We start from the raw sequence: 25,543 nt of genomic DNA on the forward strand, positions 1-25,543 counted from the left end.
TCTCTAAGGGGAAAAGAAAGTCCTTGAATCATGAATAGGAGATGTGAAGGAGAAGTAAAGGCAAGAGTAGTTAGCATTACAAGTTTTAGACAGGGAACCAGAAAAAAGTCAGAACAGGGCAAATTTCAAATGTTCATATCAGAGTCCTTTGGGAGTTCTTGACAAGAGCTTCCAAAAGCATCCCTCTGTTGGGTTCCTCCTCATTTTTCTTTTGTGTGCCAAGGCTGGACCCGAGAGTGAGGGGTTCAGGATTTGCTTTCAGGCATTTTGATAGCGGTTGGAGTGGTTAGAATCAGTGTCAGTTCACTTTCAAAGGCTTCTAGATAGGGGAAGAAAACAAATTTGGCCATCATTTTACAATAATAGCAGGTTGTCTCCCTTAGCTACAGGTGGGCACTACAGTATTGGAGACCAAGATTTGAAGTCTTACATCTGAGCAGCACTTTCTGGTTAGGAACAAAATCATCAATAAGAAATAATTGTCTAAATAACATTTTATATGGACTTAAGCCTAATGTCTGGAAAATGTGATCATTTGAACTCTTAAAGAAATATACTGATCACTTTACTCTTTGGTTATACTTTCCTTTTGGGTATTTAAGATTATACAGTTGGCCCAATTAAATCAATTAATTTTTACTCTTAAGGTCATTTGAGGATCTGTTCCTCAGGGGTCACATGGGCCTGGGGGGAGCTCCTGGCTCCTTTCTTTTACCAGTTCCATCTATGTGACGATAAGTCAAAGGTCCTACTAGACCATGTCTAGCTTCACTTGGATGACTTCACTTGGAAGCATGGAGGAAATGTTTCCTCTGAGTTTATGTTTATGAGTGTTTTGCCTGCACATAGGTAGGTGTACCTGTTTCATGCAATGCCTGTGGAGATCAGATGAAGGTGTGGGATTCCCCTGGAACTGGAGTTACAAACAGTTGTTAGCCGCCATATGGGTGCCGGGTATCAAACCCAAGTCCTCTGAAAGAGCAGCCAGTGCTCTTAACTGCTGAGCCATCTCTCCAGCCACCTCTTACAGAATTTTTAAGTGAATGAAACTACTTCCCTCTTCTGTTCTTGTCTCTTCTACTCTCTCTCTGTAAGAATAAAAATAACAACTTTTATCCTACTCTTCTCTGTTTTGTATTTGAATCCTTACTAGGATTTGACAGAGAATAGTTTTATTATCCCTATTTTAAAAATGAGGGAACCAAAGCTCATAAAGTCAAATAACTTATTGTGCTTTCATATCTAGTAAGTAAGATGACAATCAGTCAAACCCATTTTTCTGACCTGAACGTTTCTGTTCCTTCTATTCATTATGTAACACTGTCTCAAAAATACTAGAAAAAGGGGCTGGAGAGAGAGAGGTTAAGAGCACTCACTGACTGCTCTTGAACCTAGGTTCGATTCCCAGAACCCACATGGCAGCTAACAGCTGTCTATAACTCCAGTTCCAGGGGATCTGACACTTTCTTCTGACCTCCACGGGCATTGCTCGACACAGGTACACTTACATACATGCAGACAATACACTCATATACATTTAAAAAAAAAAAACTGGATCCTTAAAAAATATGTATATTAAAAAAGAGTTTGTTCTTCTGATATGCTCTGACAAATTCAGGGTAGAGATAGGGCTTAGTTCTTAGTTACAATTTAAATAAAGATTGTGTTGGTTTTTTTAATCCTGTTTCCTGCTGTTTAGGTTTTGTTTTGAAATGGAATCTTACTATGTTTGTTATTCAGTCGGCCTTGAAATTGTGGTCTCAAGAAATCCTCTAACCTACCAGGTCATTGGGATTACAGGCACACCAGGACAACTACCTCTTGTAGTACTACTTTAAAACTTTTGGATTGAGGCTAGTCCTCCTGGTGTTATAGAATTCTTAAAGATCTTGTTGCATCTAAGTAGATATCTGCAGTAGACTATTCCAGATGTCACATTGCTGTGAGGCACTGTTTATGTGTGTCTCAAAGGTGGAATTATTCTTAACAGTTTGCTTTTAGGTAATGGATATTCTGTAGAGTGTGATTCTTCCCATGTGTTCAGTTCACTGAGGAAAGAGGCTCTGGAGGAAAAACTGTGTCTATAAAAAGTATTTGAAAATGTGGACACTTTTTATTTTACTCATGTTCCGTGATGAAGGTAGAACACAGACTTCTGTTCTACTTACTTTGTATTGCTATGGCAAACGCCATTACCAAAACCAAAAGTTGATTTCTCTCCACTATGTGGGTCTCAGGGATCAAACTCAGGTCATTAGGCCTGACAACAAACAACTTTACCAGCTGACCTTCTTGCTAGTCTGCTAGCATGTATTCACATGTTCTGTCGCAGTTTACTAGGTTTGCCTAGGCTTGGAGGTAGGGGCTCTCATATACTGCTTTTTTCACTGATACATACTAGGTTAGCTTTTACTCTCCTTCACTTGTGTCTTTCACAAGTTGGTTTGCCTCCCATCAGTGCCTTGCATCAAGGTCATTAATGTTACATAAAGCATGCCTGAGGTTGAAGGCCTGAAGCATGTTACTTCTAATAATAATTGGTGAAAGGAGTCTGTGTTGATAACAAGTTTGTATTTCCTTGGGGGTGGGTTGCTGTTTGTTGTTTTGTTGTTGTATGAAAGGATATCAAGAGAATCCTTTTCAGATGGCCTTCCTGAGAGCAAGATACACAAAAAGCATTCCTCAAAACATTGGTATAATAACCTACATTTAAAATTTCATTTTATTTGAATTATTTGTGAAATAAACATTGGTTCTAGGAATCAGGCTATTTTTACTTTAGATAATTTTTTTTTTTTGAAAATCAGAACTTTTATTATTTTTGTTTATGTTTTTGAGACTGTCTCTCTAGTAGCTCCAGCTGGCTTGGAAATTTGAGATGCCTGGCCTCCATGTCACAGAGATCCACTTGCCCCTGCCTCTCAGTGCAGAGATTGAAGGCATGTGCCAGCACCCAGTGAAAATCAGAACTTCTAAATATGAGCTTCTGGCTATGACATTGCTTTAGTGGGTTTAAATTATGTTTTAACTGGAAACATAAATTCTTCAGAGTAAAGGAGATAAGCTGAATGTTTAAAAACTTTTTAGTGAACTCTTTATGAAATGAAATGCTGGATCCTTATAGATCATTGAGAAAAAGGACAACTAAAACGGTTCAGCAGGAATTTCAAGAGAACTAGAAATAAAACCACAAAAATGCTCTCAGGTTGTCAGAAGGCAAAGCCGGAAGACAGCTGGCATGCGTAATTTGAAAATAGCTAGGACAATTAGAGTGAAACCTAGAGAATAAACCTGGTTAAGACACAGAAATTGTATTCCTCCCCTGAACCTGCCTTTTATGACAAAGGTTTACAACCAAGGTTTATGACCAAGGACACAGCTAGGGCCTGTTTGCTTAGTGCAGACACTTCTGGATGGAGCGAGTTTATGTTTGTGTTTGGGGGAATTTTTCTTCTTCTGTGATTCCTAGCTCCATGTAAATAGACTCTGCCAGGAAATGATTTCTGGTCATGACTCATTCATGCTTTAGGTTGAAATTTTATGACTAATAAGAAACTGTGATATGATTAGTTTGAGCTAGGTCACGTAGATTTTACACTCCATTAATTTGTAAGGCTTTCTCATATAACTTGAGCTTACTGTGTTTTTATAGAGGAAGAATAGAATTAAGAGACTAAAAATTAAGTGCTAAATATATTGCACAGTATGGTGACTAAAACAATAATACATTGAATATTTAAAATTTGAGAAAGGTAGATTTTTTTCAATTTTTTACCTTATAAAATAATTTTGTGAAGTGATGAATTTATTAACTTGATTTAATCATTTCCCAGTATAACCATATATCAAAAATCACATTATACCCCATATTTTCATATATATATACATAATCATTATTTGCCAATTAGAAAATAATTTAAAGATTACATATTAGCTCTAAGATTGTCCTTTATCATAAGAAATAGAATTATGCATCAGTAATAATTGATATTATCCAGGAAATTAGAGTTTAAATCTTTGTTAGGTAACATTTGTCTTTATCTTCTATGGGAGAGAGACAGACAGACAGAATGAATGAATGGATGTGCCATGGCATACATGTGGAGGTCAGAGGACAACCTTGTGGAATCAGTCCTTACCTTTTTCAACTTTATGTGGGTTCTGGGTATTAACTCAGGTCACCAGGCTTGCATAACAACTCCCTTACTGAGTCATCTTACCACCCCATACTGATTTTTAAAAATCTCTGTTGAAGTCAGGCGTGGTAGCAGATGCCTTTAATCCCGGCACTCGGGAGGCAGAGGCAGGTGGATCTCTGTGAGTTCAAGGCCAGCCTGGTCTGCATAGTGAGTTCCAGGTCTGCTGGGGCTACAGGGAGACCCTGTCTCAAAAAGACACACACACAAAAAAATCTCTGCTGAACATAATTTATGATTTTTATAATGTAGTTCTTTGAAGTTGTATTATTTGCATATAGTAGTTGCATATAATATGACTAGTTGAAAAATTGAATGACAAAATACTGTTATTTGCTAGCCGAAAAAAAAAAAAATCAATAATGGTTTGACTTAGGATGTTAAGTAATACAGTTCAATCCAAACTCATTTTTCTAGGTTTCATTGGTCCTGAATTGAGTTAGGCAAAAACATATGCCTAGATCAGCACAATTATTTTTTCAGTGGAGCTTGAGAATATCACTTTCATTCATTTAAAAAATGTTTATGTAGTACCTATGACATGTGTATTCTTTGAGACGTTTGTGATTCATCATTCATTTTTAAATCTTGCAAAATAATTGGTGAAGAGTAAACATAATAAATTGCATACTTTGTTAGCATATTTACAATGGATAAAGTGAGTAGAACAGACTAACAAGGAACAGGAAGGAAACTGAGATATGAAAAGGGGGTTGCAATTTTAAACATCATAGTACCAGCAAAGGCCTGGCCTAGTAGAGGATGCCCATAATCCCAGGACTCAGGAGGCTGAGGCAGGAGGATAGCAAGCTTGAGACCAGCCTGGGCTACATAGTTAGATTAATAATTAATGAAGAAAAGTAAAATTCCAGCAAAGGCATGAAAGGATATGAGGTAGTCAGCCATGTAGGCAAGGGCATTCCAAGCAGTTGAACAGCCAGTGCAAAGCGTGTTTGTTTGATGAACTTCAGGGAAGAGAGTGGCTGCGGGGGGAAGGGGGGAGCTGTTTGCAGATCATGCAGGTTCTTGTAGATTATTCACAGGACTTTGGCTTGTATTCTCAGTGAAATGGGAAGGTGGGGCAGTGTTGTCATCAGATTCAATTGATATGACTTGAGTTTAATGAGACTGTTGTAACTGCTGTGTCAAGGGTAGATGGTAAGCAGGCCTTAATAAGGAGCAGTGATGGAAGCTCAAGTTTTTTAGCCTACTGTAGTAGACTCATGATCTGTATACCAAGGATAACACACTGCAGGGTTATTGATAACTAGCCCCTAGAGTCTGTCCCAAAATTTGAGTCCTGGCTCTCTTACTGTTATAGTAAGTGACTTTTATTTCTTCATTTCCTAACTGCAAAATGAGAATCATAGTATTTTACACAGTTGTAATAATTAAAGTCAAACACATAGCACTTTGAATAGTTTCTGGCAATGTAAACACAACAAAAATTGATAGTTAGCAGGGTCAGTATTATTGTACTTTTCGTCATTTGCCAAGTCATGTTGAGTATATCCCATTGTTAACATTGGTTGCTTCCTTTCCATTCATACTTAAGTATTATAGTTCAAACCACAGAAGCTTGTGTCTGCTCCATTATAGCTACTGTCTAAGTGACCCCCCTCCTCCTCTCTTCCTGTCCCCATCAGCTATCTATGCTACTGTTAAACTGAAATATTCCTGCTATGCTTTAAAACCTTAATTCCTTTTCTTCTTCAGTATGGACACATTTACTCAAGGTGTCCCATAATTCTAGCATGCCCCTACTTAACACAAGCATACACTTCTGCATGCCTTTACTCAAGCTGTGTGGATTCTTTGCCATTTGAAATACTTTGAAGTTTACCTCAGATGCTACAATCTGCTTTTTTTTTCCAGTCTTTTTGAGACACATGTAGCCCCATCTGGCTGACTGACCTAGCACTCGCTATGTAACCAGGCTGGCCTCAAACTCAGAGAGATCCACCTGCCTCTGCCTCCCAGTGCTGGGATTAAAGGCATGCAGCACCATGCCCACCTCACAATCTGCTTTCTATTCAGTTCCCACAACATTCCCCACTTGGTAGTAACTCATTTGCATCCTTCTTTAATCCTTGAATTTGGAGCATTAGATGCCAGGGATAACTTCACTTACATCTTTCTACTCGGGTCACACATTATTTAGTAGATATTTTAGTAAATATTTGCAGAATTCATTTTCTTTTAATTGTGATTTTGCTCTAGAAATGATCAACAGGATCAAGTAGCTGAACTTGAGTGTGAAGAAAATGTCATTCCAGATTCACCAATAACAGCCTTTTCATTTTCTGGCATTAACCGGCTACGAAGAAAGGAGAATCTCCACGTTCGATACATAGAACAAACACACTCTGTATGTACAAATGGTAAGAATCAGACCTGTATTTTAATTACCTGGCTTGGTAAAAAAGTATTTTCATATTGATTTTATATGACTCAGTTTGGTGGAAGGAAGATAGGGCATTGTTCAAGGAACCAGTAGTACCACCATGAATTTAACTTCCATTAGTAAAGTCACTGAAAATGTGTTTTCTGCCTGTGTTAAGTACAGACGTGTTGTTTATCTGAATATGTACCCAGCATTTTTTTTAATTATTTTTATTTTATGTGTATGAATGCTATATCTGCATGCATGCAAGCGTACCAATATTGTACAGTGCCCTTGGAGGGCATCAGATCCCTGGAACTGGAGTTATTAGGCTCCATGTTCTGGGTCCTGGGATTTGAACCCAGGTCTTCTGCAAGAACAGCCAGTGCCCTTAACCACTGAACCATCTCTCCAGCACCATACCCATCATTTCCTTTCCTTTTTTAAAGATTTAAAAAAAAGTTTTATGTGTAAATGTGTGTACCTGAGTGCATATATGTACAATAGCTTTCAGAGGTCAGAAGAGGGCATCGGATCCCCTGGAACTGGAGATACAGGTGGTGTGAGGCACTGTGTGGGTGCTGGGAATGGAACCCAGGTCCTCTGCAAGAGCAGTAAGCTCTCAAACACCAACACTATCCCTAGTCCCCCTTTCCTTTTTTCTATTTATTTTTAAAATATTCTTATGTGTACATATCTGAGTGGCATGGAAGGAAAAATGAAAGGAATTTAATATTAATTTTTCTGCTTCCTATGTGATAGGTATTAATATGCTCAGTGATTTTCACACATCATTATATATTATTCTTTCTAAAAGACTTATTAGGAAGCTGATAGCTCATTGTTTTATAAATGATTTATACTGAAAGAGGTTAAAAACTCATTTGAAATCAACTGTCAAGTAGGTAGAATCAAAATCTAAGTACACATCTTCTTAGCTCTAAGCATCTGTACTTTCCAGGGCTTGTCCACAGATGTCCTGCTATTGGAGCTATCGGTAATTGGGCTATTTTTATTTGTTTTATTATTTGTAGCAGTTTATGATAATCAAGAAATGATTTTTATTGTTACTGGCATGTGTGTGTGATGTGTGTGTGGGTGCATGTGCAAAAACTGATCTGTTAATGCATACACTTTGTGGAGCATAGTTCTAATTCCAACCCAGTTTATTGTTTCTGCTAAATGCTTTCCAATCCTGTAATTTATTATTTTACATGATACTATGGTTATTTTACTATTCATCTAAAATAAAATGGCAAGGACTAATTTTAACCTAAACTATTTGAAACAGGCATAACATTTGGAGAAGGAGGTTTAATAAGTTTTAGAGATATTTGTATAATATGTATACATTGTTGATAGTAGCTATGCTTTTCAAATAAGATCTTCATTTGAAAGTAAAAAACTGGCAGTTTTTCCTATTTTGTGAGTTTTTATCACCATCTAGTGGAAGACAGAAGAAATGTTTTTAAATTTTTTAATTAGAAGTTAAAATATGAGAGCCTGCATCTTAAATGCATATTCATTGGTCTTTAAGTTTGCTATCAGGCAAGATATGAGTCATTGTAGATAATTATCTATATAATTAGATCATATTTAAATCCATATATATGAATGTACAGAAAATAACTGACAGTTTTATTAGTAAAGTCTTGTAATCATAAATGTTTCTGATTTATTTCTTAATGGGTATAAATACTTTAAACTTAATTTGTTTTAATCTTATTCTATTCATTTTTTATTTAAAAAGTGAAATTTTTGAGATGTAAGCTAATTTTTGAACCACGTAAAGTATTTTAAAGTTCTGTTTCTCTTTCCTTTGACCTTTTGATTTTTTTTGACCAAAGTACTTCTGAAATAGAAATGTTTCTGATAAAGCATGTTTCAGGTATCCTTTTAGAAAAAATTTTGAAGGTATAATATTTACACATTTTCAGTAAACTTGGTCCTTTTAAAAAAACTTTTTGATTTATATATTTTGTGTATTTGAGTGCATTGCCTGTATGTATGTAAGTGCTCCCATGTTGTTCATTGCCCAAGGACAACAGAAGAGAGCATCAGATCCCCTGGACCTGCAGTTACAGACAGTTGTTAACTGCCACATAAGTGCTGCAATTCAAACCTGTGTCTTCTGTAAGAGCAGCCAGTGCTCTTAACTGCTGAGCCATCTCTCTAGCCCCATACTTGGTGCTTTTTTAACAGACAAGGAAAGGCAGCACTAAGCTGTCACTGCTTAGGTCCAAAGAAACCAATGTGTTCAAGTCCTCTCTCCCGCTGCCCTAGCTTGCAGCTTTGTTTCTCAAGGCGCTAAAGAAACTTCCTAAAATATGAGCATTATGCCAATAAAATAGTCTTTATAATGCATTAAAGACAAGTTTATATTGTCTTAACAAAATAATAATTTGATAATCTTTTTATCATTATTTATTATGTAACCTTTTTCTTTTTTTCTCTTAGAATTAAATGTTTCCAAGGCTTCAGCTCCTGTACCATATAACTCTAAGGAAAATGAAATTCTAGTAGCTGACACTTGTGATCAAAGTCAGTTGCCACTGTCAAGTAAGTAAGATACTGAGGTTATAAGTTTAAAATTTCTGAATGTTGGTAGACAGAAGTGACCAACAGTCAGATGGCATTTTAAAGATGTTTAATATGAGAAGGTAATGTTATGCTGCTATTCATTCATGTCAATAATTGTACTAATGTAAATTGAGAATGATTTGTGTAAGGAAGACTTCAGTGTAATTTACTCATTCATTCAATAAATGTTTAAGGATCTATGACATATCGGCACTGAACAAAGAAAACCTTTGCTCCTTTAGAGCTTACAGTCTGGTTACATGAGAAAGAAAACAAATCTGTGTCAGGCAGAGTCAAGTGCTCTGAAGAGAAATAAAGGACAGTAGAAAGTCTCACTTCAAAGTGACACTTGAGCAGAGACTGAGGGAAGCATGTGATGTCTAAGAGAATAACCTTCCAGGAAGAGCACAAACATTAGTTTGTGGAGCATTAAATGAGCCTGTGGGGAAGCAGGGTAAGTGAAGGGACAAGGGCCTGGGCAATAGGAATAATGGAGTTGCTTTTTGTTTTGTTTTGATTTTGATTTTTGAGACAGATTCTCACTGTGTAGCCATCACTGTCCTAGAATTCAGTTTGTAGACCAGGCTGACCTCAAACTCACAGAGATCCACCTGCCTCTGCATCTCTAGTGTTATGATTAAAGGTGTGCACCATCACACGTAGCTTGGAGTTCCTGTTTGTCAAAATAGAAGAGCCTGGGAGCAGCAAGTTTGCAGGGTGTAGGGAAGCTTAATGTTTCAGAGTTTGGCTTTAAAAAATACTCTATTTGAAATGCAGAATAGATGTTTAGATCAAGATTTGAGATGGGAACATATGTGAGTTCATGTTTAGAGAAGTTTAGTGTTATTGAGATCCATGTGGAAGTTGTTAACATAATATCCAAAACCATGAGATGATCAAGCAAGTGTAGGTTGGGGAGACAGGTACAGGCACTGAGGCCTGGGGAGCATCTCCGTCACGTTAAGCACTGATTTTTATTACTGTCAGTCCTTCTCTACCTCTCTAGGAGCCATTTTACACATTTTCTCCCCTAGTCACTCACTGTCCTCATGGGATTTTAGCACTGCAAACACAATGTGTGTGTGTGTGTGTGTGTGTGTGTGTGTGTGTGTGTGTGTCTGTGTGTGTGTGTGCGCGCGCGCGCGCGCACGTGTAGGCACATTTCTGTTTATGTCCTCTATTGTTTGTATTTTATACATAAAATGAGTAAGACATGGCGGCTAACAACTGTCCATAACTCCAGTTCCAGGGGAATCTGACACCCTTTTCTGACCCCCAAGGGCATTGCACACATGGGTTCACTTAAATACATGCAGGGAAAACACTCATACACATAAAATAAATAAAAAGAGTAAGACATTTTTATCCTCTAAAACTTTTTCTCATCCCTTGGAGACCATATTGCAGCTGTTTATGTTGTGATTTAGAGGTTGGGAAAATGAAGAGGAACTAACAAAGTAGCCAGAAAAGGAGAAGCCCAGAAGAAAGGAGGACAACTGTGATGTCCTTTAAGCTAGGTGAAGAAAGGAGGAAGAAGTGATAACTGTGTTAAACAGTGCTGATAGGTCAGGAAGGGAAAAACTTAGAATTCACCATAGAGTGTGACTGCATGGAGATCACTGGGTACTAAGCTACTTAAACACTTTTAAGGCATAACTGATCATCTCAGGATGAGAGAGAGCATACATAAAAACGAGTCTTCCAGGATATTGTACAGTCAAGAGAAGAAAGGAATAGGGCAGTGACTAGCAAGAAAAATGGGTCAAATCTTTATTTTTTTCAAGATGGGCACACTCAGCAAATGTGTATCCTCATAGGATGATAGAGCAAAGGGTAAAAATTAGTCAGACAGGAGGAAGAGAAGAACTGCTAAATCCTTGAAAAGGTAAGAGGAGGTGAGCTTCAGAGCCCCGTTGAAAGGGTTAACTGCTCATGGTATATTAGCAGAAAGCTGATTTTGTAGAAACTAGGTAATTCTATAATAGTGTGTATCTACAGTTGTTTGAACAAGCATGTATGTGTGTATATAGACAAACTCCTAGGCCAGCAGGGGATGCTGGGAATAGAGTGTTTGAGTAAGACATTACTCCGCGCTCTAGAGCCTTTTTCTTCCATGGCTCCCTTTGCTCCATTATTTGTCCTCTTTCTTTCTTGTTTTGTTGTTTGTCTCTTTGTTCGTTTGTTTTTAGTATTATAGATTGAACCCAGAGCTTTCCATGCACTAGGCAAGTGGCTCTACTACTGAGCCACACCCCTGGCCTATCTTTTTTTTTTTTTCTTTTTTCTGTCTTTGGAGACAGGGTCTCCCTGTAGCCCCAGCTGATCTGTAACTCACTTTGTAGACAGGCTGGTCTTGAACTCACAAGGGTCTACTTGCCTCTACCTCCCAAGTGTTGGGATTAAAGGTGTGTGCCACCAGGCCCAGCTCCTGGCCTCTTTTGTTATATTTTGTTAAATCTGCTATTCTGCTGGTCTTTTTATTTCAACATATACACATATATTATCTTCCATTTAAAAAAAAAACCCTCTTAATTGTTACTACTTTTAGCAATAGCTTCTTTTCGAAGTTGAAATAGTCTGTTCTCAGTATCTGTTTCTTAACACTCATCTACTCTAGTTTACTCTAGTATTACTCTCCTACCCTGTCCCTCATGACAGAAGAGTACAAGGGAGAAGAGAAGAACACAACGGTAAAGAGAAAGTCAACACATTTGCACTGATTGCACTCATCACACTGCAACTGCTTCTAGCAAAAGTTAGCAAAGTTTCTGTTGTTATGGGAAAACTGAGGCACAGGACCAGCCATACACAGAAGAGACACCAAAAGATTCAATGTGGAGAAATCAGGGACATTTATTCATGCTAGTGGACTCAGAGGTGTTACCTCCCAAAGAACTTGCACACTGAGTTGAGTCCCTTTACAGAATTTATAGGTCCCTCGCATTATTACAGTGTTTTGGGTATACATTGGCGGGTATATGAATGATTATTACCACAGGTGCTTAGTGCCCTTAACACCACCAAAAGGAAATTCCTTCTGCAGGCATGTTTACAGGGGTAGTCATTTAGGGCAGAGGTTAAGATTTTTTTTTAACAGAGTTTTATTACAGGTGTTTTAGCAAACAAGGCAGTTGCATACAGTTGCTCCACTAGATAACTGTGGCACTTATTTCTTAAGATTGCTTTCTCCATTTTAGTTCTGATTTTTTTTTTTAAGTCTTTTGAAGACAGGGTCTCCCTCTAGCCCCAGCTGGCCTTGAACTCACAGAGATCCTCCTGGCTGTACCTCCCAAGTGCTGGGACTAAAGGCATGCACCACCATGCCCGGCTAGTTTTGATTATTTTTTCAAAACAAATTTTAGTAAGCTTTTATAAAACCACTACAAGATGAGTACTGTATTCTGAAGTATAAAATCATTCGTAAAGCTATGTTAGACACATACAAAAGTGGCATTAAATGCATGAGTCTATTTATTTTCTCCGTCACTGTTATCCCATATGTTTGGGCCTGAGCTTGCTTATGCCTTTCTTTCTGGAAAGTTCTCACCTAGAATCAGTATTCTGCCTAGATCTCTGTTTAAGACTTTTCTCCTAGATTCCAGACCAGTGTATCTGCTTGCTGTTATTTCTGCCTGGATATTTTTTATTTTCAGTGTGTCCAGAATGGATGCTCTCTCATCAGACTTACTCTTCATCCTTGTGCTCAGAGTCATTGTATCTTCCTCGTTTGGTGAATGACACCACATATCTCTTTTAGTTACCTAAATCAAAAAGCTCTGAGTCATCCTACACTCCTTCTTCATTCCATATCTAGACATCCTCCAAATTATACTGATTCTGCCTCCTCCGTGTCTGTTGTACATATTCTCTGTACCCTCTGTACTGCTTTTAGTCACCAGCATCAAGACTGTTTTAGTAATTTATATTCTCCTGCCTGTTAGAGTTTGTTTCTTGACCATAAACCTGTCATTGCCAGAATTTACCATTTACACCCAAGTATTGAGCCTATCCTTTTCAAAACTTTGAGTATATCTTTTCACTATCTACAAGAGAAGTTCTAAATTCTTTAGCATAATTTGACCCCTAATTAACATGTTTGGGTTCATGTCCTGCTACTTCCATCTTCTGTGATTGAATTTCTAGCAATTAAACCATATGTAGGTCCTGAACAGCAGATATGCTTCATGTATCTGAACCCTTAAAGATTCCTATAATCCTAGTTTCTGCCCTTTGTTTAATTAAATTGCCAAACTCCCCTTTCTCTCAAGGGTCAGCTTAGGTATCACTTTGTATAGTTTGCCTTGATTCTTCAAAGCAGATTTAGAGCCCTCTGATACTTTAGCCTTTATTAATGTTTATTACATTCTTCTGCAAATTCTTTTTTCCTTAAAAAATGCAAATTCTATTTTTACCTCTCAAATGTAGTCACTCCTTGAGAAGAAGACATATAATCTGCCTTTTATATTCAGTAACTTGTCACTATTTATGGTAGATATTTTGGACCTTTTGAATAGAATTTTTAAAATTTGTCCACTGTCATCTTATAAAATGGCTTCTTGATTCTTTTCCTGATCTTTGATTTTTATATATCTAGCTTCCACAATTGTATAATGTTCTTTTTTCCTCTTTACTTTAGAAATACGTGGAACAAACAATTATCCCACTGATAAGTCATCTTTTAATTTAGCTACGGCTGTTGCTGAAACACCTTCACTTACCGTTCAAGAAGAATCTGTAAGTAATTACTTAGTTTGATGATAATATAAATTATTAATAAGTATGTTTACATCTGTTCTTAGAGGACTGAACAGGAGCCAGTTGTGATGGCACATGCTGGTAGGACGTGATAAAGAGATGGAGACAGGAGGATCATGAGGATTGAGCAGGAGAATTGCTAAATTGTTAAAGGCCTGGAACTAAACTATTAGAAAGGCCTATTTATAGTATTCATCCAGGTAGTCATAGGAATGGAATCTTAGAAAATGCATCCAATCAAAATTTAGGGGATTTATTTTGTCACCTGTGTTTCATACTTTCTCTCTCAGGCTCCTTTTCCATCTTCATTCTAAGAAAAGATCCTTTAAATTTATTTCAGAATTTATTGGGTCTCTTTGATATCCTTTAGGCTCTTGTTTGATTCAGAAAATGGTCTGAAGCTTTGTAACTACCAAGAACTACCAATCCAGCCAGATATAATCCTTAGAGGTTGGACCAGAGACTGACTCCACAATTTTGTTTTTGTTATTTTAGTACTCTCTACATCAGTCGTTTATTTTTCCCCGCTTAGTTAATCTTTAAAAGAAATAGGAAACTTGAATTATTCAGTTTTAAGTTTGATACTTAAAAAATACTTTTCTTGGCTGGTGTGGTGGCACATGCCTTTAATCCCAGCACTAGGGAGGCAGAGGCTAGTGGATCTCTGTGAGTTCAAGGCCAGCTGGGGCTACAGGGAGACCCTGTCTCAAAAAGACCAAAATATATGTATACTTTTTTTCTTTATTTGTCTGTGTGTGTCTGCATGTGGGTATGTGCATTTCCATGCACGTACCCACAGAGGCCAGAAGAGTCCCTGAAGCTGGAGTTCCAAGCACTTTCGTGAGCTGCCTGATATGGGTGCTAAGAATCAAATTCTAGTTCTCTTCAAGAGCAGCAAGTACTCTTAACTACTCAGCCATCTCTTCATCCCCAAATTAGAGGGTTATTGTTGTTCTTGTCTTCCTATTTGTATTACTGGGGCTTAGAAGCCAAGACCTCAAAATGCTAGATGAAGTTCTGTTTTGGAACAACTTTAAGGACTGGGGATTTAGCGTACTGGTAGAACACTTGCATAGTATATAGAAGAAGGCCCTTGTTCTCATCTTTACTTTAATGTGTTCTGTAATTGGAATATTTATAGGCAGTAGTAAAATATACATGTATAAATAAAATATTGAAAGTTTCCTCTTTATATTTTTGAATTGGAATAAATTTCAGATAGTATAAGGTTAGTCATTTTAAAGCATTCAGCTCATGAATGTTTATGCATTCACAATATTATGTACCTCTACCTACCTGACCAGCATTTTTGTTGCCCAAAAAGAAAACCCATACACCTAACATGCTGACTCTCACTCCCCTCTCTTAGCAGTCACCAGTTTCTTTTCTGTCCTTAAAGATTTACCTATCTGGATATTTCATATAAATAAAATAATACATTATGTGGTTTTCTAATCTGGTTTCTTTTACTTAATATATTTTGGAGTTTTTTGTTTGTTTCTTTGATGACAGGCTCTCCCTATTCCCAGCCTGCCTGGAAGTCACTATGTAGACCAGGCTGGCCTCAGTCTCACAGAAATCTGCCTGCCTCTGTCTCCCGAGGGCTGGATATTAAAGACTCGCACCACCATGCCCAGTTTGTTTTTGTTTTTTTGAGACAGAGTCTCACTATGTAGCCCTGTCTGGCCTGGAACTTCCTATCTAGACCAGGCTGAACTTGAACTCACAGAGATTCGCCTGCCTCTGCCTCCCTAGAGCTAGGATCAAGAGCATGTGCCACCACGCCCCGGTTAGCTTACATATTTTTAACATTTATCCATATTGTAGCTTTTATTAGTTCCTTAGCCCCTGTAAGTGTATTTTACTGTTGAAGGAACCTCAGGATCCTATGAGCCCTCTTGGGGATGAACCCTACCACTGTCTAGAAGGAGAGCAGAAGAAACAGCCTTTTGAGGAATCTACAAGAAGTAGTGAAGATAACTTAAGGTAATTTGGGCGCTTTGGTAAAGATGCATAAGCTATTGATGAAATTTAATTGTCATTAAACCATTTAGTTAAACTGTTCAGCAGACAGTTAGCTATCTTGTCTGTAGTTTTTTAAAAATGTGTCTCCATAGACCTCACAAGGCTCTTGGTTTCAGTCTCGTTGCCCCCAAGAGCCAACTCCACAAAAATATCTGCAATTTATGACCAATTGAGAGGATTTTTTGCATTATAGTAGAGAGGTAGATGTTAGTTTTAGGTCCTTTTTGTATATCATCAGGCAGTATTTAAAAAGCTCCCAGTCTTTTTGCTTTACTTCCTTTAAGATCCAGGCATTCCTTTATGTTTCCAAACACTGTATGTTGCAGGGAATTCATCTAGAAACTTAGGTGAGCTTCCAAGATTATTGTGTTTTCTCTCTCTGTCTCTCTTTCTTTACTAACTTCATGTTTATTATGCTTATATGAGCATATAATGGCGCTTATATTGATAAAGTATTTTGCTTACTTGGCTTTTAAATACATATATTACACTTAGTTTATCATCATAACTCATTAAGGTAGGTTTTATTGCCTCTTTCCTGTTTTCTTAAACAGATAACAAAAATGTAGCTCCAGAAGGTTAAATGTCTTTTTTAAGATCCTGTAGCTTTGAGGAGCACTTACTGAGCCCATACTTCACTTTGAAACCCAGTATTCTTTTATAACTATCTCTTGCTAGGAGACAGTTTGGGCCTTGATTTGTATTCAGTTCTGTAGTATAAGAATTTTGTTCTTTAAAAAAATTATTTTTGATTTTTTTTATTGTATGTATATGAGTGTTTTTCCTGCATGTATGTAAGTGCACCCATATCATGCAGTGTCCACAGAGGCCAGAGAGGGTGTCACATCCCCTAGAACTGGTTGTTAGCTGCCATGTGAATGCTGGGAAGTGAACCCGGGTCCTCTGCAAGAGCAGTGAGTGCTTTTAACCACTGAGCCATCTCTCCAGCTCCAGAATTTTGTTTCTTGAAATTACTCATAAGATTTTATAACAACAAGATTTTGAGTCCTCAGTAGAATTTTTGAAGTTTTTGTAAGTGAAATTATTTTAATTACTTAAGTAAAAATGTTATGGATAGAAAGCCATATGCTTTATCATGTACCTCTCATCCCAGCTACTCAGAAAGCTGAGGTGAAAAATTAACAGAGCCTCCGGGGTGACATAGTGAGACCTCATCTCTTTTATGCACTCTGTCATGTATGTTAAGGCCTATTGAGTCAAGCTTTTGTACCCAGATGTCCCTCAGTATGAGTTCAGTCACTGGACTCTAGTCAGCCTATCTAGAGTCTCTCTCTCTTAAAGAATATCAGCTCTCCCTCACCCAGCACTGATCAGCTCCAATAGTTCCTTGGCCAAGGTTGAGGCCTGCTGCCCATTTTCACTGTTCTATGCTGAGTTTTCGATTGACTTTGCATGGGTCTTATCAAAAAAAAAGATTATGAGGTGTATATAGTCATAGAGTCAAGAGTCTGAAGCCATCCTGGGCTGCACAAGACTATCCCAAGTTGAAAAAGAAAAGAAATTATGTATAAATTTGGTTGTGTGGACACATTTGCACTATCATTTTCTTCCTCTTCTGGTCTGCAAATGAAGAGAAGCCAATACTATCTTAAATTTTGGCTAATCATGTTTCCCTCTAATAAGTAGCTAATACTCCACTGTTCTGTATCAAGAAAGGTTTTCTTATGCTGGTCTTTTAATTTTTGCCACGTTTTTTAGTAACAGAAAATTTTTATCATTATTTATTTAGATTTTCAGATTCTACTTCAAAGACTTCTCCCCAAGAATTGACTACTCGGGCATCATCTCCTGTATTTGGAGCTACGTCTAATGTGAAAACTCATTTGAGTTTGAATACAAGTTTCTCACCTTCTCTTTTAGACACTGGGAAAAAAACCCTGAAAGCAGCTCGTTTTAGCAGTATTTCTGTTTCTAAATCAGAGAAAGCTAGATCAAAATCTGAAGATAATGCCCTTTTCACACATCATTGTCTTGGGTCTGAAGTGAACAAAGTCATTAGCCACTCATTTCCTAATAAACAGATACTTATAAGTAAAAATGTAAGTGAATGCATAGATGAACAGGATAGCACTAATTTCATTAAAGATGCTGTTACTGATAAACATATGGTGCCTCTGAAATCCCTGGGAGGCAGAGCGTCCAAAAGGAAGAAGACTGAAGAAGAAAGTGAACACAAAAACTGCCCTCAGACCTGTTTTGACAAAGAAAATACTTTTCCTCTGGAGAATCAGTTTTCCACAAATGGAGACCATGTGATGGATAAACCTCTGGATCTCTCAGATCGGTTTTCAGCTATTCATAGTCAAGAGAAAAGCCAAGGAAATGAAGCCTCTAAAAACAAACTTAAGCAAGTGACTATTTATGAGGCTTTGAAGCCCATTCCAAAGGGCTCCTCCTCAAGCCGTAAAGCCTTGAGTGGGAGCTGCATGTTAGTCAGAGATTCCCCGGAGGAATCCTGTTTACAGGAGCGTATCCACCAGTCCTCTAGTAAATTCTCTCCAGACCATAAAACACCACTACAAATAAAAGAAGAGAATCCTGTCTTCAAAATCCCTCTATGTCCACATGAAAGTTTGGAGACAGAGAATCTTTTTGATGACCTGAAGGTTTGTGCTAAATGTTCAGAGATTTTGATTAAAATTATCATTTATGATATTATTTTGGTGCTAATAATTATTTCTGTCTAGGCTGCTAGTTCTCTGGCGCCAATAAGAGTAAAAAACAGATCAGTCCATGGAGGATGTGAGCTCGCATCAGTTCTTCAGTTAAATCCCTGTAGAATTGCTAAAACGAAGTCTCTGCAAAACAACCCAGGTATTTGTACTATAAATAGAATTTCCCCTCTTAACTGGATATCATTTACATTCTTCAGATAAATTGTTTGAGGAAAAAAAACGTGTTACTTTTTCCTGCACATTTCTGTGTTTATAGCATGATTCACATTTGTTTGGTTTTACATTTTTTTTTTTTTTGCTTTTGTGATTTTTGCAAAAGTAAATTGAAATACTTTGATACCTACTTTTACATAGGTAAATTTGTGGATTTACTTATTTTATGTAGTTATTTATTATTTCTCTTTAAAAAGCTTAAAAAAGAATTTTAACTACATAGATTTTCAGGAGATAGGCAGTACTGGGGATCAAACCTAGGACCTCATGCATACCTGGCAAGCTATACCCCAGCCCTCTAGATGGTACAGAATAATTTTAAAAAGAACTTTCATTATTGAAACCTTGTTCTTTACCCTTTAGATAGCCTGTCTTTTTGCTTTTCATTCAAATATTTGTCTATAAGCATATGCATGCATACATTTATTAGGTTTTTTTTAAATACTTGTTTAAATCATATGCATGTGCATGTGTATGCAGGTGCACATTTGTGTGCCTGGAATAATGTTCTCGAGGGCTGCCCACCTTATTTTGAGATGCTCTCTCATTGACCTGGAGCTCACTGATTAGATTAGACTGGATGTCAGCAAGCCCTGTGGACTTGCTTGTCCTCCCTCCCCGCCATGCCTGGCCTTTTGACTTAGGTTTAGACCCTTCTTAGGCACTGCAGGTACTCCCAGCCCTTAAACTTCTTAGTTAAAAACAGTTTACCCTAATATGTATAGAAATGCCCCTTAGTTTTTCATCTACTAGATACTTATATGTTTAATATATAGTATTTTTCTTTTTTTCATCTTTAGCAAGTTGTTATTCCTTTATTATTAGCTTATTTTCTTTTATCCTCCCCACATTCTTTAGTTGTTTTTCAACAACAGTTTCAGTCTCAGTGTGAAAGCATTTTGTTTCTTGTTTTTCCACTCTAGTTCCTGATTTTTTTCTTTAGCATTTTGGATTTTTCGTTTGGTTGGTTTCTTTTTTAACTTTTTCTGTGGATTATAATATTCCTATTAACCTTTCATATACTTTCAGTTAGTATCATTTTACTTCATGTTCTGAAACTTCATTTAAGTAGTTGTCATGTGTTATGCTATACACAAAAATCCAGGCAATTTTATAATTTTTTAAATATTTTATTATTTTATGAGTATATTGCCTGCATGAGTATAAGTGCATCTGTGTCATGCACTGCCCATAGAGGTCAGAAGAGGGTGTTGGATCCCCTGGAACTAGAGTTACAGACTGTTGTTAGCCACCATGTTGTTGCTGGATCGAACCCAGTTCTCTGCAAGGGCAGCCAGTGCTCTTAACCGCTGAGCCATCTCTCCAGCCCCACAATTTTATAATTTTTACTTTTAAAAAATTACTTTATTGAAACATAAGTCATTTACCATAAAAGCCACCAATTAGTCATTTTGGTATATTCATGGAGTAGTACCACTGTCTCTCTCTAGTCTAAGCTTAGAACACTTTCAGCATCTTCCATGCCTTTTCTTCCTTCCCTATCCTAGGCATCTCCACAGATTTAAATATTCTAGAGGTATAAAACCCAATTAGTATATAATCTTGTGATTTCTTTCACTTGGCATAATGTTTTCTTTTTAATTTTATTTTAATTATTGCTATTGTGTATATGATGTATGTCTGTGGGTGTTCATGTGTCACAGAATATACGTGGAGGTCAGAAGAAAACTCTGTAGAGTCGTTTGTCTCTTTCTACCTTTTATGGGTTCTAAGGATCAAACTTAGGTCATTGGTCTTACATGGCAAGCGCCTTCACCTGCTGATCCATCTCACCAATACTGCATAATGTTTGCAATTTTCATTCCCTTTTTACTGAATAAAATTTCATTATATGCTATGATTTATAATGTCCTGCTGCTATTATGAATAATACTACTATGAGCATTTATGTACAAATTTTTCTCTACATTTTTATTTTCCTTTTTTGTTTCCGGGGTGTTTGGGGGGTGGAGAGGTTACCTACGAGTAAAATTGCTATACTATATGCCAGCTCTGAGTTTGACCTTTTAAGGAACTGCCTGTTTTTCAAAGCAGCTATACCATTCTGCATTTCCACCATTGTTTTGTTTAGGTTTCTGTTTTTCACAATCACTTGTTACATACATTTTTTTGATTCTAGTCATTTTAGTGGGTGTGAACTAGTATCTTAATGGTGCTTTGCATTTTTCTGATAGCTAATCTTATTGAGCATTTTTTCATAGCCTATTGCCATTTGAACTGTCTGTTGAGATCCTTTGCCCCATGTTTAATTGGGATGTTTAATTTTTGAGTATGTGCTATGAGAGTTCTCTCTATATATCCTGGGTATAAGTACCTCACCAGACAGGCAATTTACAAAACATTTTCTATTCTGTGGGTCTGTATTAGTCACTTTTCTGTTGCTGTGATGGAAACACTGACCCAAGCAATTTATAGAAGGAAGAGTTTATTTGAGCTTACGGTTCCAGGGGAATTACAGTCCATCATGGCAGGGAGGCATGGTGGCTGGAGGTGGCTGGAACAGAAGCAGCAGAAATGAAGCTCTCACATCATCATGCAGGCACAGGAATCAAGAGCGCGACTAGAGATCTGCCAAGGCTTAAGAACTGTCTAAGCCCACCCCCAGTGACGTGCTTCCTCCAGGACAGCCACACTTTCTAAAACCTCCCAAAACAGCACCATCATCTGGAGACAAAATATCCAAATACTTGGAGCTTATGGGGGACATTTTCATTCAAACCATCACATTCCACCCCCTGGCCCTCATAGGCTCTTGACCATATAAAATGCAAAATGCATTTAGTACAACTTTAAAAGTCCCCATAGTCATTATTAGCCTCAATACTATTTAAAAGTCCACAGTCCAAGATCTCTTCTGAGACTCAGGTAAATACCTTAACTGTAAGCCTCTATAAAACCAAAAGACAGATTACATACTCCCAACATATAGTGGAACCAAATACACATTACCATTCCAAAAGGGAGGAATGGAGGCATAATAAGGAAATACCAGGCTAAAACAAGACCAAAAACCAGCAGGGCAAACACCAAATCCATTAGCTCCACATCCAACTTCTGGGACTTTGCTTCCAAAGGACTTAGATGGCTCAGCCTCTCTAGCTTTGCTGCATGCAACATACATCTCTCTCTTGTGCTGGTACCACTCCCTGTATGCAGGTCTTGGCAGATGCCTCACAGCTCTGGCATCATGAACTTCTTGGGGTCTCTATTGCCAACCAGGCTTCACCTTCACAGCTTCACACAATGGCCTATCAGGGCCTTCTCTAGGCAGGGAAACCCCTGCTGCATGCTGCCTGGCCTCTGAGGCTCTCTGAAACTGCAGAGGAAGAACTGATGACCCCTTCACTCTTGCACCTTTCATGCCTCTGAAGCCAGTGCCAGGTGAAGGACAATTCAAAGTTTGACTGCAAGTTTGGGATGGACTCCAGCCTGCTTTATCCATTTTAGAAGCTTTTCTCTTTAGTGGTCTCTGCAGCATTTTCCTTTCACAAGTTGGAGGCTTAACTGGGTGTGGTCTTGCACTAGAGGCACTCTCTCTCCATTGTTTAAGTGTGAATCTGTAGGCCCCTCCTTAATCACTTTAACCTCCTTATCAATGGGATCCTCTCCATCACATGCCAGGGCTCCAGTAGTAGTCCTCCTAGTGCTCTTTTTCAATCCATCCTGTACATTCTGTATTTCTTTCTGCCCCATTTGCTCTTTTTCTCTGTAAATCTATATAATATTTGCCATTAATAGCCATGCCACCATTTCTACATTAGGCTGTCTTGAGATTTCTTCCACTAGAGAAATTAGTCCATGGCTTTTCAACTTAAGCCTCAGGCAAGCTTTTTGGCTGTGGACAGACTCCAGCCAGACTCTTGCCAAAATATCCCAAGTGCTGCTTAAGTCCTTCTTTCCCTCTCGAACTACATTGTTCTCAGCACTACTTTCTTCCAGACCCTACTAGAATGGCCTGTTAAGTTCTGCTTACAGCAATCAACTACTTTTCTAGCCCAAACTTCCAGAGTCTTCCACATTCTTCCAACGCCCCACATGGTCAGGTTCTTCACAGCCAACAGCCCACTCTCTGGTACCAATTACTGTATTAGTCACTTTTCTGTTGCTGTGATAGAAACACTGACCCAAGCAATTTATAGAAGGAAGAGTTTATTTGTGCTTACAGTTCCAGGGGAATTACAGTCCGTCATGGCAGGGAGGCATGGTGGCTGGAGGTGGCTGGAGCAGGAGCAGCAGAAGTGAAGCTCTCACGTTATCACACAGGCAAAGGAAGCAAGAGAACAACTGGAGATCTGGCAAGGCTTAAGAACTGTCTAAGCCCACCCTTAGTGACATGCTTCCTCTAAGATAGCCACACCTTCTAAACCTCAAAGAACAGTGCCACCATTTGGGAACAAAATGTCCAAATACTTAGAGCCTATGGGGGACATTTTCATTCAAACCATCACAAGGTCTCTTAACATTTTAAAGTGATGAGAATTTTCAAATCAGGTTTTTATTTGTGCTTTTTCCGTCCCTCATCTAAGATGTATCCTTTGAAAATATCCAGTGGAGTATAGATCCAGGAGCAGACCTTTCTCAGTATAAAATGGATGTGACTGTAATAGATACAAAGGTAAGTTTAAAATTAGAACATAATATAGTGAGTTGTTAATCAGCCATTTTTATGTTTGTATGGGCATGTGTGCATACATGTGCGTACAACATACATGTGGAGGTCAAGTGACAACCTTCAAGAGTCCGTTCTCTCCTTCCACCATGTAGGTTCTAGAAATCAAATTCAGGTTGTCAGGATTAATGACAGGCACCTTTACCCACTGAGCCATCTTGTTGGTCCACGATAGATATTTCTTAAAACCTACATGTATTCACTCAGAAAACAAAGAAATAAAAATGCCTTTTCTTCCAACATGATGGCAGTTTTGAACAGTTATTAATACATTCTGGTTTTAAAGGCCTTTGCTATGAAACAATATAGTTTTTTTTTAAATAATGTAAAATCCTAGTTGAGTAAGTGAAACTTTTATCAAAACATTCCTATGTCTTTAGTTTTTTGAAACAGGATCCTAGACTGATTTCAAACTTAGTGTCCTTTTGCTTCATCCTCCTAAGTATTAAGATTACAAGTGTGTACCACCATGCTTAATTTCATCATATGTCTTGATTAGCTTTTTTAAATTTTGTTTTATTTTTAATGTGTTGTCAAAAGCTGGGCATGGTAGCTTATGGTTGGGAGGCAGAGGCAGGCAGACTTCTGTGAAATCAAGGCTAGCCTGGACAACATAATGAGTTCCAAGTCAGCTAGGGCTATGAGAAGGCCCTATCTTTTTTCTTTTTTTCCTAATTTTTTTAATTGAATTTTTGTATATTTCATACAGAACATCTCAATCTATCTTAATCATCTTTATACCCCTGTCCCCACTGGCACCCTCCCATATCCCCCCCACTGGAATTCATACCTTCCGTCATTTGTCTTAGGCCTATTCTGTCAAGTTAGTGTCCCCAGATGTTCCCCAGTTCAGGTTCATCTACTGAGGTCTCGTCAACCTATCTAGAGTTCCTTGCTTTAGGAAGATCAGCTCTTCCTCACCCAGCATTGATCAGTTGCCAATATTTCTTCAGCTAAGATTGGGGTCTGCAGTCCATTTCCCCAGTTCTATGCTGGGCTTTTGTTTGCTTGAGTTTACATGAGAAGAAAACTCTTTTAAAAAAATGCTATCAAGACAAACATTTATTTTTTTTTTCCAACTGACTTTTTAAAAATACTGAATTTTATTTTGTTTGAAACAGCATCTCACTGTGTTGCTCAGGCTGGCCTCAGACTTACAATCCTGTTTCAACTTTATGAATTCTGGGACTTCAGGCATGCAAGACTATGCCCTGCTTAAATACTGTGTTTTTTCATTAAAATTTGTATTGGAAATATTTTTTTGCTTCCTGTTCCATATAGTTTGAGGAGTTCTCTTTCACTTGGTCGTACATTAGTAAGAGATTATCTAATGTTTGCTAGAGTAACATATCTATGAAGAAAGAAAATTTGATTACTAAAATTGTTTTGTATGTACATTGGTGTTCATTACTGTAAGGCAGATTGGAGAAGGTAGAAAAAGCTCAAAGGTATTTAGTAGTAAATAAGTCTCCCTTCCTTGGCCAAAGTCTTCCTTTTCCTAGGCTTGACAAGAAGGTGCTTATTTATTGAAGTTTGAGTGTTCTATAGGCAATAAAACCTAAACCTCTGTTCTTAAGATATAAAAGTAAATATAACTTAATGACTTAAAAGAGTAACTTTTTTACCTTTCTTTTTTTTCAAAAGCAGATAAAAGGCTATGAAGGATTAATTGCTAAAATTTTGAATTTTCAAAATATTTATTCAGGACAGCAGTCAGTCACAATTAGGAGGAGAGACCGTGGACATGGACTGTACATTGGTCAGTGAGACCATGCTTTTAAAAATGAAGAAGCAAGAGCAAAAGGAAAATAGTCCAAGTAAGATTTATTTGGGTTTTGGTTACTTACTCAAATGTAGAATAAAATTTGTAGTCATACCATTATACTGATAAGAAAGAATAGTGACTTTGTAAACCAGATTTTTGGATTTTATAGATCTAGTTGTTTGTTTTTTTTTTTTCTACTCTGTTAATTGGGATGGGAAAGGTGGTATTTTGGTTTGATTT

The 25,543-nt window shown here is 37.6% G+C and overlaps 1 protein-coding gene across 5 annotated transcripts in view; it reads left to right on the forward strand.

Moving 5' to 3' along the window:
- Positions 1-25,543, forward strand: part of Rbbp8 (RB binding protein 8, endonuclease) — a 76,558-nt gene that overhangs the window by 35,922 nt on the left and 15,093 nt on the right. For all 5 annotated transcript variants that reach the window (XM_029560567.1, XM_008826974.3, XM_029560569.1 and 2 more), the window contains exons 7-14: positions 6,417-6,577; positions 9,037-9,138; positions 13,796-13,893; positions 15,788-15,900; positions 17,690-18,566; positions 18,648-18,774; positions 23,396-23,484; positions 25,244-25,355. In XM_029560567.1, the coding sequence (XP_029416427.1) occupies positions 6,417-6,577; positions 9,037-9,138; positions 13,796-13,893; positions 15,788-15,900; positions 17,690-18,566; positions 18,648-18,774; positions 23,396-23,484; positions 25,244-25,355 (1,679 nt within the window). The remainder of the gene's footprint in view (positions 1-6,416; positions 6,578-9,036; positions 9,139-13,795; positions 13,894-15,787; positions 15,901-17,689; positions 18,567-18,647; positions 18,775-23,395; positions 23,485-25,243; positions 25,356-25,543) is intronic.

The sequence above is a fragment of the Nannospalax galili genome, unplaced genomic scaffold (assembly GCF_000622305.1).
Source record: "Nannospalax galili isolate Female #2095 unplaced genomic scaffold, S.galili_v1.0 scaffold511, whole genome shotgun sequence".
NCBI lineage: Eukaryota > Metazoa > Chordata > Mammalia > Rodentia > Spalacidae > Nannospalax > Nannospalax galili.